Consider the following 15621-nt stretch of genomic DNA (forward strand, 5'->3'; position numbering starts at 1 on the left):
GCGGGACAAAGGAAGGATATAGGTAGAGACAGGAAGACAGTGGGAGATCTGGGAATGGGGAGGGGAAGAGAGGGACAGAGGAACTATCTAAAGTTGGAGAAGTCAATGTTCATACCGCTGGGCTGCAAGCTGCCCAGACGAAATATGAGGTGCTGTTCCTCCAATTTCCGGTGGGCCTCACTATGGCACTGGAGGAGGCCCATGACAGAAAGATCAGACTGGGAGTGGGAGGGGAAGTTGAAGTGCTCAGCCACCGGGAGATCAGGTTGGTTAAGGTGTTGAGCGAAGCGATCGCCGAGCCTGCGTTTGGTTTCGCCGATGTAAAGAAGTTGACATCTAGAGCAGCGGATGCAATAGATGAGGTTGGAGGAGGTGCAGGTGAACCTCTGTCTCACCTGGAAAGACTGTTTGGGTTCTTGGATGGAGTTGAGGGGGGAGGTAAAGGGACAGGTGTTGCATCTCCTGCGGTTGCAGGGGAAAGTGTTCAGGGATGGGGTGGTTTGGGTAGGAAGGGACGAGTGGACCAGGGAGTTACGGAGGGAACGGTCTCTGCAGAACGCAGAAAGGGGAGGGGATGGGAAGATGTGGCCAGTGGTGGGGTCCCGTTGTAGGTGACGGAAATGTTGGCGGATGATTTGTTGGATCCGCTGGCTGGTGGGGTGGAAAGTGAGAACGAGAGGGATTCTGTCCTTGTTACGAATGGGGGGAGGGGGAGCAAGAGCGGAGCTGCAGGATGTAGAAGAGACCCTAGTGAGAGCCTCATCTATAATGGAAGAGGGGAAGCCCCGTTTCCTGAAGAATGAGGACATCTCTGATGCCCTAGTGTGAAACACCTCATCCCGGGCGCAGATGCGGCATAGACGGAGGTTTCCTCTACAAAGATAAAGGGAATAATGTTTAGTGCAAAATAAAATCTCATAAAGTCTGATTAAAGATGGTCTCCAATAATGAGGTAGATAGTAGCTCAGAACTGCTCTCTAGTTGTTGAGAGAATGGTTCAGTTGACGATAACAGCTGGGAAGAACCTGCCCACGAATCTAGACAAATATGTTTTCAAAGAGGGAGTATCCAAGGTGAGACTGGTCCTTGATTATACTGGTTGCCGAGGCAGCGTGAAGTGTAAGTGAGGTCAATTGGTTTACATGTTGGTCTGGGCTGCGTCCACAATTCTCTGCAATTTCATGCGGTCTTGGATGGAGCTGTTCTCAAACCATGCTGTGATGCATCTCAATAGAATTGTGGCAGTGGTAGAGTTGCTGCCTCACAGTGCCAGATTTGATCCTGACTATGGGTGCTGTCTGTGTGGAGTTTGTACATTCTCCCCTTGATCTGCATGGGTTTTATCCGGGTGCTCCGGTTTCCTCCCAAATTGTAAATAGTTCCTAATGTGTAGGATAGTGTTAGTGTGCGGGGGTTGCTGGTCAGTGCGGGCTCGGAGAGCTGAAGGGCCTGTTTCCACACCGTATCTCTAAACGGAATTTAGATGAGGAAAAACTTTTTCAGTCAGAGAGTTGTGAATCTGTGGAATTCTCTGCCTCAGAAGGCAGTGGAGGCCAATTCTCTGAATGCATTCAAGAGAGAGCTAGATAGAGCTCTTAAGGATAGCGGAGTCAGGGGGTATGGGGAGAAGGCAGGAACGGGGTACTGATTGAGAATGATCAGCCATGATCACATTGAATGGTGGTGCTGGCTCGAAGGGCCGAATGGCCTCCTCCTGCACCTATTATCTATTGTCTATTGAATTGAACCAAACTAAAAGGCTTTGTACGCCGCATCTATAGATGTTGGTGAGAGTTGTTTGGGACATACCAGACTTCCTAAGCTTTCCAGGGAAGTAGAGACATATCTTTAATAAAACAGGAATTCCTTGATCTTTTAAAACTTTTAATTTCAGTTGTATGCCAGCAGATTGATCAGATTATTTTTATCATGTGCTTTTATCAGCAGTGATGGCGAGTCAGGATCCCAGAGTCTCTGTGACCAACTTGTGTCTCCAATGGCCTTGGCAGCCTGCACCAGGGTGGATTCGTGCTTTGCCCCCTGGTTTGTGTCTTCCCTTGGTATTTCATTGCAGCTTGTTCAAATCGAACTTCACCTCTGCCATCATTTGGATCAACTGGGTACAGGTACGTCACCACATTTGCCTCTTTGTTCAGGCCATTCTCAGTTTTAGTTAAAGATGGACACAAAATGCTGAAGTAACTCTCAGTAAGCAGTTCACCTCTCGTGTGCCGTTCACTTCTGTGAGCCTTCTGAGATTCTATTAATGCACAAAAATGAATTGCTTTCTTTTGATCTTGAAGCAATAACCAAACGTAATCTTTAAAAATCTGTGTGCGGGGAAATAGACGTCCCTATGAAAGCCTGCGGTTGTCATCCATCAGTAATTGGTTCCTTAGTAAAGATAGACGCGGGTCAGGCAGCATCTCTGGAGAAAAAAAGATGGGTGACTTTTCGGGTCGGGACCCTTCTTCAGACTGAAAGTTAACAGTTGGCCTTGGTGTGGGATTTCAGAAAGTAGTTAAAAGTCAGCCACTTTGATGTGGGTATGTGGCACATAGGTAGACTGTGTAAGATTGTTGACACAAAGTGCTTGAGTAACTCAGCGGGGCAGGCATCATCTCTAGAGGACATTTTGGGATTGTACCCTTCCTCAGATTGGGTCCCAACCCGAGATGTCACCTATCCAAGTCCTCCAGAGATGTTGCCTGACCTGCTGAGTTACTCCAACACTTTGTCTTCTTTTTGGTAAACCAGCATCTGCAGTTCCTTTTGTCAACAGTAAGATAGTGGATCTCTTAACCTGAATGTAAATCATAAATCTGTGAAACATTATTTTTCTATTCATGTTGTACCTATTAAGATCAAAAACATATGATGGGATATGTAAGATTGTTGACACAAAGTGCTTGAGTAACTCAGCGGGTCAGGCATCATCTCTAGAGGACATTTTGGGATTGTACCCTTCCTCAGATTGGGTCCCAACCCGAGATGTCACCTATCCAATAGTATAAGAAAATAACTGCAGATGCTGGTACAAATCGATTTATTCACAAAATGCTGGAGTAAGTCAGCAGGTCAGGCAGCATCTCGGGAGAGAAGGAATGGGTGATGTTTCGGGTCGAGATCCTTCTTCAGAATGTCACCTATCCAATGTTGGATATGTTGGTCGGTGTTGGCAAGTTGGCCTATTTTCCACGCTATATGACTGTATGAGTCTTTGCCCCTCTTAACATAATTACTTGAAATATTTATTTCATACCACAGCTCAACCCAGCTGTCTCCAGACATTCACCCCCGATGGAAAGCTGCCTTCTGAGCAAGAATACATGGTCATTTCTCTGAAGAACCCAAACGTCTACCTGCGCCAGTGGTCTGACGGACCTGTTTGCCAGGAGCTCCAGTTCTCCGCCATCGCTGAGTGTAGTGTGCTGGAGTACCGCAACCTCACTATGCTCAGCATTTTAAAGCCTTTGATTCTCCACGGGCAAGTGGCCATCAGCAACAGCTCCGCGGAACAACTGATGGACGGAAATGTGTTTGTTGATCCCATATTCATCAACGTGGGCCAGCATGCGATTCATTCCCTGGACACAGCCATCCGTGCGTGGAAGCAGGTACCTTAGAACGAGTGAAACTGTAACTGTTGCAACGCATCACTTTTATTGATTAAAGTCATGGGAGTCATACAGCACAAAGGAATACTTGGTGCCCTGATCCATATTAGTTTAGTTTAGTTTCGAGATACAGCGCGGAAACAGGCCCTTCGGCCCACAAAGTCCGCATGCTAACACAACCCCGCACACACTAGGGACAATTTACAATTTAACCAAAGCCAATTAGTCTACAAACCTGTACGTCTTTGGAGTGTGGGAGGAAACCAGAAATCCCAAAGAAAACCCATGCAGGTCACGTGGAGAACATACAAACTCCGCACAGACAGCACCTGTAGTCAGGATCGAACCTGCACTGTAAGGCAACGTCTACCACTGCGCCACTCAAGAAATTTGTCTACACACAATGGGATTCGTGGGATTCGAGGCCACAGACTGGAGCCTTAACTCGGCCACACCACCACGTTTCTCCATTACCTAGTCATGATCATGTTTGCTGTTGGTTGATGTGCGTGCCAACTCTCACATCTTCATTACAACTGTAGCTGCCTTTGAAAAGTAATGACACAGCTATAAAGTACTTTATGACTTCCTGTGATCAGGAAAGAGGCTTCTTAACTGGCCTTTACCTTGGAAAATTTAGTACAATGTTGCTTGTTTAGTTTAGAGATACAGCGCAGAAACAGGCCCTTCGGCCCAAATCCGCGCCGACCAGTGATCCCCGCACATTAATACTATCCTACACACACGAGGGACGATTTACACATGCACCAAGCCAATTAACTTTCATACCTGTGCGTCTTTGGAGCATGGGAGGAAACCGAAAATCTCAGAGAAAACCCACATGGTCAGAGGGAGAAAGTACAAACTCTGTACAGACAGCACCTGTAGTTGGGATATACACCCGGGTCTCTGGCGCTGTAAGGTAGCAACTCTACCGCTGTGCCACCATGCTGTACATTGTTCTGGCATGTTGCAGAAATGTTCCACTCTTTTGGTATCTAAGACTGACTTCAGAGTAATAAATTAATAGCCATATCAATTATATAAGCACAAGCACTATAATTGTATACCCTAGATTAGGTCTGAAAAATCACCCTGACACTGTCTACAGACTGATGTGGATTATTGGTAGATAGATGCAAAAAGCTGGAGTAACTCAGTGGGTAAGGCAGCATGTCTGGAGAAAAGGAGAAAAGGTGTGGAATTCTCTGCCTCAGAAGGCAGTGGAGGCCAGTTCGTTGGATGCTTTCAAGAGAGAGCTGGATAGAGCTCTTAAGGATAGCGGAGTGAGGGGGTATGGGGAGAAGGCAGGAACGGGGTACTGATTGAGAGTGATCAGCCATGATCGCATTGAATGGCGGTGCTGGCTCGAAGGGCTGAATGGCCTACTCCTGCACCTATTGTCTATTGTCTATAATTTGTGATGTTTCGGACAAGACCTTTCTTCAGACTGAAGGTCGGGTGGGGGGGGGGGGGGGGGGGGGGAGAGGGAAACGAGAGATACGGAAAAGCACAAAGAACAAATGAATGTAAGGAACATATCAAAGCCAGCAATAATGATTAAGGAAAGATGGGACCCACAATGGTCCATTGTCGGCTGTGGAGAAAGTGATATCGGATGAAACAAACAGTGAGTGGGCAAATGCATGGCAGATGCAATATAATGTGGATAAATGTGAGGTTATCCACTTTGGCGGCAAGAACAGGAAAGCAGAGTATTACCTGAATGGTGAACGATTAGGAGAAGGGGAAATGCAACGTGACCTGGGTGTCATGGTGCACCAGTCATTGAAAGCAAGCGTGCAGGTGCAGCAGGCAGTGAAGAAAGCGAATGGTATGTTGGCATTCATAGCAAGAGGATTTGAGTTTAGGAGCAGGGAGGTTCTACTGCAGTTGTACAGGGCCTTGGTGAGACCGCACCTGGAGTATTGTGTGCAGTTTTGGTCTCCTAATCTGAGGAAAGACGTTCTTGCCTTAGAGGGAGTACAGAGAAGGTTCACCAGATTGATCCCTGGGATGGCGGGACTTTCATATGAAGAAAAACTGGATAGAATAGGCTTGTACTTGCTGGAATTTAGAAGACTGAGGGGAGATCTTATAGAAACATATAAAATTCTTAAGGGGTTGGAGAGGCTAGATGCGGGAAGTTTGTTCCCGATGTTGGGGGAGTCCAGAACCAGGGGTCACAGCTTAAGGATAAGGGGGAAGTCTTTTAGGACCGAGATGAGAAAACATTTCTTCACACAGAGAGTGGTGAGTCTGTGGAATTCTCTGCCACAGAAGGTAGTTGAGGCCAGTTGATTGGCTATATTTAAGAGGGAGTTAGATGTGGCCCTTTTTGCTAAAGGGATCAGGGGGTATGGAGAGAAGGCAGGTACAGGTTACTGAGCTGGATGATCAGCCATGATCATATTGAATGACGGTGCTGGCTCGAAGGGCCGAATGGCCTACTCCTGCACCTATTTTCTATGTTTCTATGTGAAACTCAGCAGGACGACTGTGGAACTAGCACGACGACCAGGGTTGGGGAGGGACAGAGAGAGAGGGAATGCAAGGGTTACTTAAAGTTAGAGAAATTAATAATGGTTGTGAGCTGCCCAGCGAAATATTGTTGGGCAGCTTTTATTCAATAGGGTAGTCGAGGGCCTCTCGTGGTGACTGTATCTTTGACTCCTTGCTAAGTTCATTCCATTTTGTTGTAATTTATGCTATTTTTCCTCTCTTGAGAACAGAGAGCAGCTGGCTAACCTTGGCCGGCGAAAGCGCAAGGCCATGCTCCTGCGAGTCTGGTGCAACTGGATCAAGTTATTCTTGTAGGCTGTGCAGTTTTCCCATGTGTCATAGGTAGAGTTGAATATTCAGCAGCCAGGAACTGAGTTGCAGATCCATGTCCTGTAACACGCTGTTTTATTTAATCCTGAAGGGCGGCGGGGCGGCGCAGCATTAGAGTTACTGCTTTTCAGCGCCAGAGACCCGGGTTCGATCCTGACCACGGCTGTTGTCTATATGGAGTTTGTGCGTTCTCCCTGCGACCGTGTTGGTTTTCTCCGGGATCTCCGGTTTCCTCCCACACTCCAAAAGCGTGCAGGTTGTAGGTTAATTGGCTTTGGTAAACATTGTAAATTGTCCCTAACGTGTCGGGTGGCGCTGGGGTGCAGGGTGATCACTGGTTGTCGAGGACTCATTGGACCAAAGGGCCTGTTTCCACACTGTGCTAAACTAAACTAAACTAAACTAAACTAAACAACTCCTGCGCAGTTCTATGGTAGCTTTCCTGCCTCAGTCACACGAACATCTAACAAACATGCTTGCTACTATGTTTTTCTGACTGTTTTCTTCCCGAGACTGCAAGAAATTGCAGAGAATTGTGGACGCAGCCCAGACCATCACACAAACCAACCTCCCTTCCATTAACTCCATTTACACTTCACACTGCCTCGGCAAGGCCACCAGCATAATCAAAGACCAGCCTCACCTCGGTCACTCTCTGTTCTCCCCTCTCCCATCAGACAAGAGGCACAGGAGTGTGAAAACACACACCTCCAGATTCAGGAACAATTTCTTCCCAGCAGTTATCAGGCAACTGAACCAGCCTATCGACAACTAGAGAACGGTCCTGAGCTACTATCAACCTCATTGGAGACTTTAGGACTCTCTTTTATTAGATTTTACTGGACTTTATCTTGCATTAAACATTATTCCCTTTATCCTATATCTCTACACTGTGGATGGCTCAATTGTAATCATATATAGTTTTTCCACTGACTAGTTAGCATGCAATAAAAGCTTTTCACTGTACTTTGGTACATGTGACAATTAACTAAATGAACTAACATAACGTTTTCATTATTTTTTTTCACCATGCTGTTCCTTGCTTGTTTAATGCTTGCAATGTTCCTCACACCACAATGGTGATACTTGAATTAATTTGATAATTTCTTTGGTCAAACTGAATGCACAAACATTACAGTTCACCAGTTTTCGGAGTGTTCAGCTGCGAAGCTGCGATCATGTTTCAGAGTCATACAAAGTTAAGCATGGAAGCCATTGCCAACTGTCGGGTCTAAGTTAGTGTATATATGAGACTCTCAATCTCCAGAAGGATCTTTTACTGTTTTTTTTTAAACAACTGTTTTGTTAAGCACTATGGAGGATTTGAAATACTGGTGTTGACAGTAACCAGCTTTTGTCAGTCATCTGAAATATTAATCGGAGTAGTCACATCCTTTGGCTTTCAAGCTGCGGTATTTACCACTTCGCTCGAGTGGCTACTATTCATCTAATGCGCACTGATGCTTTCTGTTCCAGAACCAATATCCAGAATCAGAGGAGTTGGTCTTCAGCCACTTTGTGATATGTAACGACACCCAGGAGACTCTGCGGTTTGGCCAGGTGGATACGGATGAAAACGTTCTATTGTCTAGCCAACACAGTCATCAGTACAGTTGGCGTTCCCACAAGTCCCACCAGGTATTGCAACACGTCGATTCCTGAATTATTATTTGGCAGCTCTTTCTGGGAAATAAGCTGTAATCGCAACAGCAGGTGCCTTCAAAGAACGACTAATTATAGCCGCAAGTTTAAAACAAGCCTTTGATTTTTAGAGTGTCAGTGATGTACCAGTGCAGTTGTCACCATTTAGGGCGGTGGCGCAGCGGTGGAGCCGCTGCCTTACAGCGCCAGGGACCCGGGTTCAATCGGGTTCAACCTGCATGGATTTTCTCTGGGATCTCCGGTTTTCTCCCACATTCCAAAGACATGCAGGTTTGCACGTTAATTGGCATAGTGAAATTGTAAATTCTCTCTAATGTGTGTAGGATAGTGTTAGTGAGCAGGAATCGCTGGTCGGCACAGACTCAATGGGCCGAAGGGCCTGTTTCCGTGCAGTATCTCTAAACGAAACTAAACTAAAGTTCATTTACGGAGTGGCAAAAACAAAGGATTGCTTATCCTAAATGTTCCTAACATGAAGCCAAGGAATCACCTTTTACGGCCACGAGTAGCTTTTCTGCATTCTGCCTTTAAGTTGCAGGATTGGCATTTTTCCCCCTCGCTACTGCATAACACTAATGAGCATTCTCGCCTCCTTTCTCCCTAAAGAACCTGTCATAATTGTTGAAAGGAAATTGCGAGAGGAAACATTATATTTCTCATAACACAGTTATGTAAGGTTAAGAGAATGTTAGCAAGCATGAGGCACTGATGTGTAACTTGGTTCACAAAAGCATTTGTAATTCATTTCATTTTTAAGCAGTCTAACTGTGACAGTGGTGTTAAGGTGGAGTATGCTCATGTAAGTCTTTATTAAGACCGATGGCATAACTGTAAGGATTATATCGACCTTGGTTCTGATTGATTGATTGATTGAAAGATACAGCATGGATACAGGGCCCACCGAGTCTCGCTAACCATCGATCACCCGTTCACGCTAGTTCCACTTTGCCCCCTCGACTCAGTGCAGGCGGTGGGAGAGAGGAGGATGATGGCAAAGTTAACATCGCTGCTGGACAACGACTCCCACCCCATGCAGGACAATGTCACTGCACTGAGTAGCTCCTTCAGTGACAGACTCCTTCCCCCAAGTGCTTGAAGGAGAGATATAGGAGGTCCTTCCTTCCCGCTGCTGTGAGACTGCACAACCAGCACTACTCCCAGCAGACGAGTCAACAGTAACAGCCAAGGAATACAATTTATCCTTGTCTTTACTTTTATTTATAATGAATGGTCTCTTGCTATCCACTTTGCTGTTGTAACACTGCAAAATTCCCCGGTGTGGGACGAATAAAGGAATATATTATTATTATTATTGTCCCAGTTTCTCATCCTCTTCTTACCCACTGCGGGAAATCTACGGAGTGTGTAGAGAATGGTTCAGAAAGTGGGATAACATGGAACCTGTGTGAACGGGTGATCAATGGTTTATGTGGATTCCGTGGGTCAAAGAACCGCATGGGTCAAAGAAATGGGTGGCACAGTGACGTAGCAGTAGAGTTGCTGCCTTACAGCACACACAATCTTGTTGGTAAGATTTTAGAGTCCATTATATAGGATGGGGTTGCCTAGTACTTAGAAGTTGACGATAAAATAGGCCGAGGTCAGCATGGCTTTGTGAAGGGGAGGTCTTGCTTGACAAATTTACTGTAATTCTTTGAAGAAGTAAATAGCAGGACAGACAAAGGAGAGTCATTAAATGTTTTGTACTTAGATTTTCAGAAAGTCTTTGATAATCTGCCACATGTTAGGCTGCTTAGAAAGATGAGAGCCCACAATGTCAAAAGGCAGATACTAGCATGGTTAGCAGGTTGGCTGGATGGCTGAAGACAAAGAGTGGCAAAGTTGGTGCTGGGGTCCCTACTCATTACGTCGAAAATTAATGATTTGGACGAGGGGATTGAAGGCTTTGTGGGAAAATTTGCGGATGATCACAAAAATAGGCGGAGAGGCAGGTAGTCTAGAGAAAGCAAGGACTCTGCAGAAGGACTTGGACAGGTTGGGAGAGTGGGCAGAGAAGTGACAGATGGAATATTGTGTAGCAAATTTTGGAGTCATGCATTTATAGACAATAGGTGCAGGAGTAGGCCATTCGGCCCTTCGAGCCAGCACCACCATTCAATGTGATCATGGCTGATCATTCTCAATCAGTACCCCGTTCCTGCCTTCTCCCCATACCCCTTGACTCCGCTATCCGCTTTAGGTAGTAGGAACAAAGCCGTAGACTATTTTCGAAAGAAAAAAAAAACTGGGAGCATTCAGTAGGTCAGGCAACATCTGTGGAGAGAGAAATTGAATTATGTTTGAGGTCAAAGACTTTCAATAAAACTAGAATATTTTGGAGATGAAACAGTTTCGGGGCAAGTGCGAAGGTAGAGAGAGAGCTGTACGGGCTGAGCAGAGAGAAAAACAATAGGGAATATCTGTTATTCTGGAAGATCAAAGGCAGCAGTTAAAGGATGGAAATAAATAAAAATGACAACAGCAGGATCATTTATTATCGACCGTCTGAAGTTACGGAATTGTGTTGGGTTTGGAAGATTACAAAATGTCTGGCAAAAAGATGAAGTGCTGTTCCTCCAGCTTCTTCATTAGAACAATATGGAAGGCATGGCAGGGTGATGCAGCGGTAGAGTTGCTGCCTCACGGCGCCAGAGACCCGGGTTCGATCCTGACTACAGGTGTTGTCTGTACGGAGTTTGTACATTCTTCCCGCGACCTGTGTGACTTTTCTCCGGGTGCTCCAGTTTCCTCCCACACTCTAAAGATTTACAGGTTTGTCGGCTAATTAGCTTAACATAATTATTGTAAATTGTCCCTGGTGTGTGTAGGATAGTGTTAGTGTGTGGGGATCGCTGGTTGGTGCGGACTCGGTGGGCCGAAGGGCCTGTTTCCGCACTCTATCTCTAAACTAAACTAAACCAAGACTTGGATTCTTTTATCACGAACTTTGGAGGATAAAGGGAGACTTGACAGAAGCATATAAAATTATGAAAGGCATAGATAGGGTAGACAGTCAGAACCTTTTTCCCGGGGTGAAAATTCCTGGGTCCAACACTAGAGGGCAGAGCTATAAGGTGAGAGGGGGAACGTTTAATGGAGATGTGCGGGCAAGTTTTTACAAAGAGAGAGGCAGGGACCTGGAACGCATTGCCAGGGGTAGTGGTGGAGGCAGATACGATAGTAGCGTCTAAGAGGCTATTTGATAGGCACAAAGAAGTGCAGGTGTACAGGCAGATGTATCTCTAAACTAAACTGCACTAAGGTGAAGGTCGGGCTGGCAAAGGAACGGAGAATTAAAATAGCAAACAGCAGGATCCCGGTCACCTGTACGACTGAGTGGAGCTGTTATGGCACAGCTGGTAGAGCTGCAGCCTCACAGTGCCAGAGACCCGGGTTTGATCCTGATCTTTCCAGCTGTTTTCACCTTTACCCTACATCTCCTTCTGTAATAGATCCTCTAACATGATTCCAAAGCTCTTCTGCTCAGCATCCCCACTCCAAAGCCTTTGTAAACACAAATGAGTATCAAAGTTGGGACGTCATGTTGCAGTAATGTAAGAGGTTGGTGAGGACACATTTAGAGTATTGTGAAGATAGGTACAAAATGCTGGAGTATCTCAGTGGGACAGGCAGCATCTCTAGAGAGAAGGAATGGGTGATGTTTCAGATCAAGACCCTTCTTAAGACTTTCAGATCTCAACCTGAAGTGTCACTCATTCCCTCTCTTTAGAGCTGCTGCCTGTCCTGCTGAGTTACCCCAGCATTTTGTGTCTATCTTCGGTGTAAACCAGCATCTGCAGTTCCTTCCTACATATTTACAGTATTGTGTTCAGTTTTGGTCACCACGTTATAGGAAAGATGTTATCAAGCTTGAAAGGGTTCAGAGAAGATTTACCAGGATGTTGCCAGGACTTGAGGGACTGAGTTACAGGGAGAGGTTGAGCAGGCTAGGGCTTTATCCCTTGGAGCGCAGGAGGACGAGGGTGATCTTATAGAGGTGTACAAAATCATGAGAGGAATAGATCAGGTAGACCCGCAGAGTCCTTTGCCCAGAGTAGGGAATCAAAAACGAGGACGTAGGTTTAAGGTGAGTGGGTAAACATTTAATAGGATCTTGAAGATTCTTTTTTTTTTATGCAAAGGGTGGTGTGTGTATGGAACGAGCTGCCAGAGGAGGGAGTTTTGGCAAGTGCTATTGCAAAATTTAGGAGACCTCTAGACAGGTTCATGAATAGGACAGGTTTAGAGGGCCAAATGCAGGCAGGTGGGACTGGTGTTGATGGGACATGTTGGTTGGCGTGGACAAATTAGGCCAAAGGGCCTGTTTCCATGCTGTGTGACTCTGGATGCATCCAAAACATTGCTGTCCATTTCCTAAATTATGCCTAGTGTTATATACCCAACACCCGTGTGCTTCGGATATGCAGTGGCTCAATGCAATTCTCCTGAAAGCAGAATTTATTTTTTTACATAGAGACTGATAGATTATTTGCTCTATCTATTCTACTTGAGTTGACTTGGTTGTATTCATTGATGATATATCTGATCTGTTTGGATAGCATGCAAAACATAGCTCTCCACTGTATCTCGGTACACGTGACAATAATAAAGCTAAACCTAAAACAACTAAGCCACAAGCTGCAGATTACAGCTGTAAGAAAGAAAATCCACATTTGAATTTTAATAAAGTAATAAAGCTGAGAAACATTTTGCACATTCACAAGAGTATTATATTGTGCTAGAACTATGAAAATGTATTTTGAGAAATTGGAGTTGCCAGTCAGTTTGCACTTGGAAATTATCCCATCAGAATACTAAAATGGAATAATGGGTACCTTGTGCTATAATGAAATGCCGCAAATATGTTAGTCAACAAAGATTATTTTGAATATTTACTTATGGTTAAGTATGGCATTTGGACATAATTGTTTCCATGCTAAACAAAGTGTTTAATAATTCATAGTGGATGAAAGATGGAATTAAAGCCTCAAGTGTGGACAAGCCCCCAGAGTGTTAGATTAGAAGAATGTTAGATGACTTCATAGCTATGAAATTATTTTATTTCTCTTGATAATTCTGAACTTGCCAAGTTACTGAAGTTTCAGAACATTTAAACCAGATCTGAAGATAAATGTGAAATAATCTCTGCATTTGGAATCGGTGACTGCCCCGAAGGCTCTAGTTCATTCTTGAGTTCCACCGGGGAATAAACTGAATTAGGAAAGGGGTCTCAGATACCACATACTTACAGTGGGAAAGAAAATGAAGTTATTCAATGTAAGCATCTTATGTTTCATATTATACAGGCATCGCACAATAAAAGGGTGTTGCTTTATATATATATATATATTTCAAAATCTTCCCATTCTGCATGACCCTTTTGCAAATGATTATTTCATTGTGTTAGCTGTTCACAAGGATTGTTTTATTAGGCTATTGTGCGGTCACTCTGCAGAGTACCTGCCTGGTATATGTTCTGTTGACAAGCCTCCCAAATTGTGGCTTGAACAATGATAAACACTCGCCTTGTTATGCTGTTATTTTCTTAAACATGCAGTGAACTCAAAAATAGATGTTGGGTGGGTGGGGTGGCACAACGCTGAGGGGCGGCACAGTGGTGCAGCGGTAGAGTCACTGCCTTACAGCGCCAGGGACCCGGGTTCGATACTGACTATGGCTGCTGTCTGTACAGAGTTTGTACGTTCTCCCTGTGACCCCGTGGGTTTTCTCCGGGCACTCCAGTTTCCTCCCACACTCCAAAGACATATAAGTTTGTTGTTTAATTGGCTGCGGTAAAAATTGTAAATTGTCCCTAGTGTGTAGGATAGTGCTAGTGTACGGGGTGATCGCTGGTCGGCGCGGACTCGGTGGGCCGAAGGGCCTCTTTCCGTGCTATATCTCTAAAATCTAAAGTAAACACCTCTTGCACCAGTTTTGGAGTATCACATGCTGGAAATTTTACTGTAAAAATGTTTACGGATATAATAAATTGTCTGAACTTCTGGCAGTGAATTTCAGCCACCTTGCCCAATGCACTACACATACAGGGCCTTTTCTCTTACTTTAATGCTGCGGCATTCAACATGTTGAGCAGATACACTTGGGATGGACAACATTCCAAATTGGCGACCTGATTAGTTTGCACTTAATTAAATTAATTTCTCAGACGTTCTTTCAAAGATGAGAGAAGCATTTCGCATCTACCTGAGCAGCAACGATCAAATTTCTTTTTCTCCGTCCCCTCAACAGCTTTATGGGAATGTTGCCAGGACTTCAGGGCCTGAGCGAGAGGGAGAGGTTGAGCAGGCTAGGACTCTATTCCTTGGAGCACAGGAGGATGAGGGGTGATACAAAATCACGAGAGGAATAGATCAGGTAAATACATAGAGTCTCTTGCCCAGAGAAGGGGAATCAAGAACCAAAGAACAAAGATTTAATAGGATCCTGAGGGGTAACATTTTCACACAAAGGATGGTGGGTATATGGAACGAGCTGCCGGAGGAGGCAGTTGAGGCAGTTACAATTGCTACATTTAAGAATCATTAGGACAGGTACATGGATAGGACAGGTTTAGAGGGAGATGGGCCAAATGCAGGCAGGTGGGACTAATGTAGATGGAACAGGTTGGTCAGTGTGGGCAAGTTGGGCCGAAGGGCCAGTTTCCACGCTGTATGACTCTATGACTATATAACATTTTGAACATCCAGTTGGGACTATGTGGTAATTTTTCTTTGCGGCTAGAACCATCAGTCTCTTAGTTTCTCAGCCAGGTCATTTGTGCATTCTCCATGTCTGTGCCACATGCAATAAAATCTCTTTAAGTGAGAATTTATTCTATTCTATACAATTGGGTAAACTGCGCTAATCTTTATCAAATAGAGCCTCAATGCAGATGGTGTTTTGTCAGCTCGTCAGAAAGAAACACAAGCTTCAAGTGCGATCAGTCCCAACAACTAAGCTTAGTCACCTAATATGCTTCTTTTTTTACCAGAACCATTGTTTAGTTTAGTTTATAGATACAGTGTGGAAACGGGGCCATTGGCCCACTGGGTCCGCGCGACCAATGATCACATGTACACTAGTTCTATCCTACATACTAGAGGCAATTTACAGAAGCCAATTAACCTACAAACCTGCACGTCTTTGGAATGTGGGTGGAAACTAGAGCACCCGGAGAAAACCCACGTGGTCACAGGGAGAACGTAGAAACTCCGTACAGACAGCATCCGTAGGCAGTATCGAACTCGGGACTCCACCGCTGCACCACTGTGCCACCTGGTGTTGTGTTGGTGTAACGTTCCAGTGTTTGTATCTCTTTTAAGCTACATTTAACTGTCTTGTTGCCTGTAATAATGTAATTGGACAGCTTCCGAAAGAGCAATCAACTCCTCCATTATTTGTAAGCATTTCATAAAAAGAAATGGGCGGCACATTGGCTCAGTGGTAGAGTTGCCGTCTTACAGCGCCAGAGATCTGGGTTTGATCCTGTATGTTCGGTACTGTCTGTATG

At 45.0% G+C, this 15621-nt stretch overlaps 1 protein-coding gene across 5 annotated transcripts in view; it reads left to right on the forward strand.

The window, feature by feature from the left end:
* The window catches only part of vps13b (vacuolar protein sorting 13 homolog B), a 752723-nt gene that overhangs the window by 645574 nt on the left and 91528 nt on the right, over nucleotides 1-15621 (forward strand). For 4 of the 5 annotated variants that reach the window (XR_013547184.1, XM_078398050.1, XM_078398047.1 and 1 more), the window contains exons 41-43: nucleotides 1945-2126; nucleotides 3268-3617; nucleotides 7926-8087. Coding sequence is in view for 4 of the 5 variants with exons in the window: in XM_078398050.1 (XP_078254176.1) it covers nucleotides 1945-2126; nucleotides 3268-3617; nucleotides 7926-8087 (694 nt within the window). In the remaining variant the exon portion in view is untranslated. The remainder of the gene's footprint in view (nucleotides 1-1944; nucleotides 2127-3267; nucleotides 3618-7925; nucleotides 8088-15621) is intronic. The other variant, XM_078398049.1, reaches the window with a different exon arrangement.

Source organism: Rhinoraja longicauda, chromosome 4 (genome assembly GCF_053455715.1).
Source record: "Rhinoraja longicauda isolate Sanriku21f chromosome 4, sRhiLon1.1, whole genome shotgun sequence".
Lineage (NCBI taxonomy): Eukaryota > Metazoa > Chordata > Chondrichthyes > Rajiformes > Arhynchobatidae > Rhinoraja > Rhinoraja longicauda.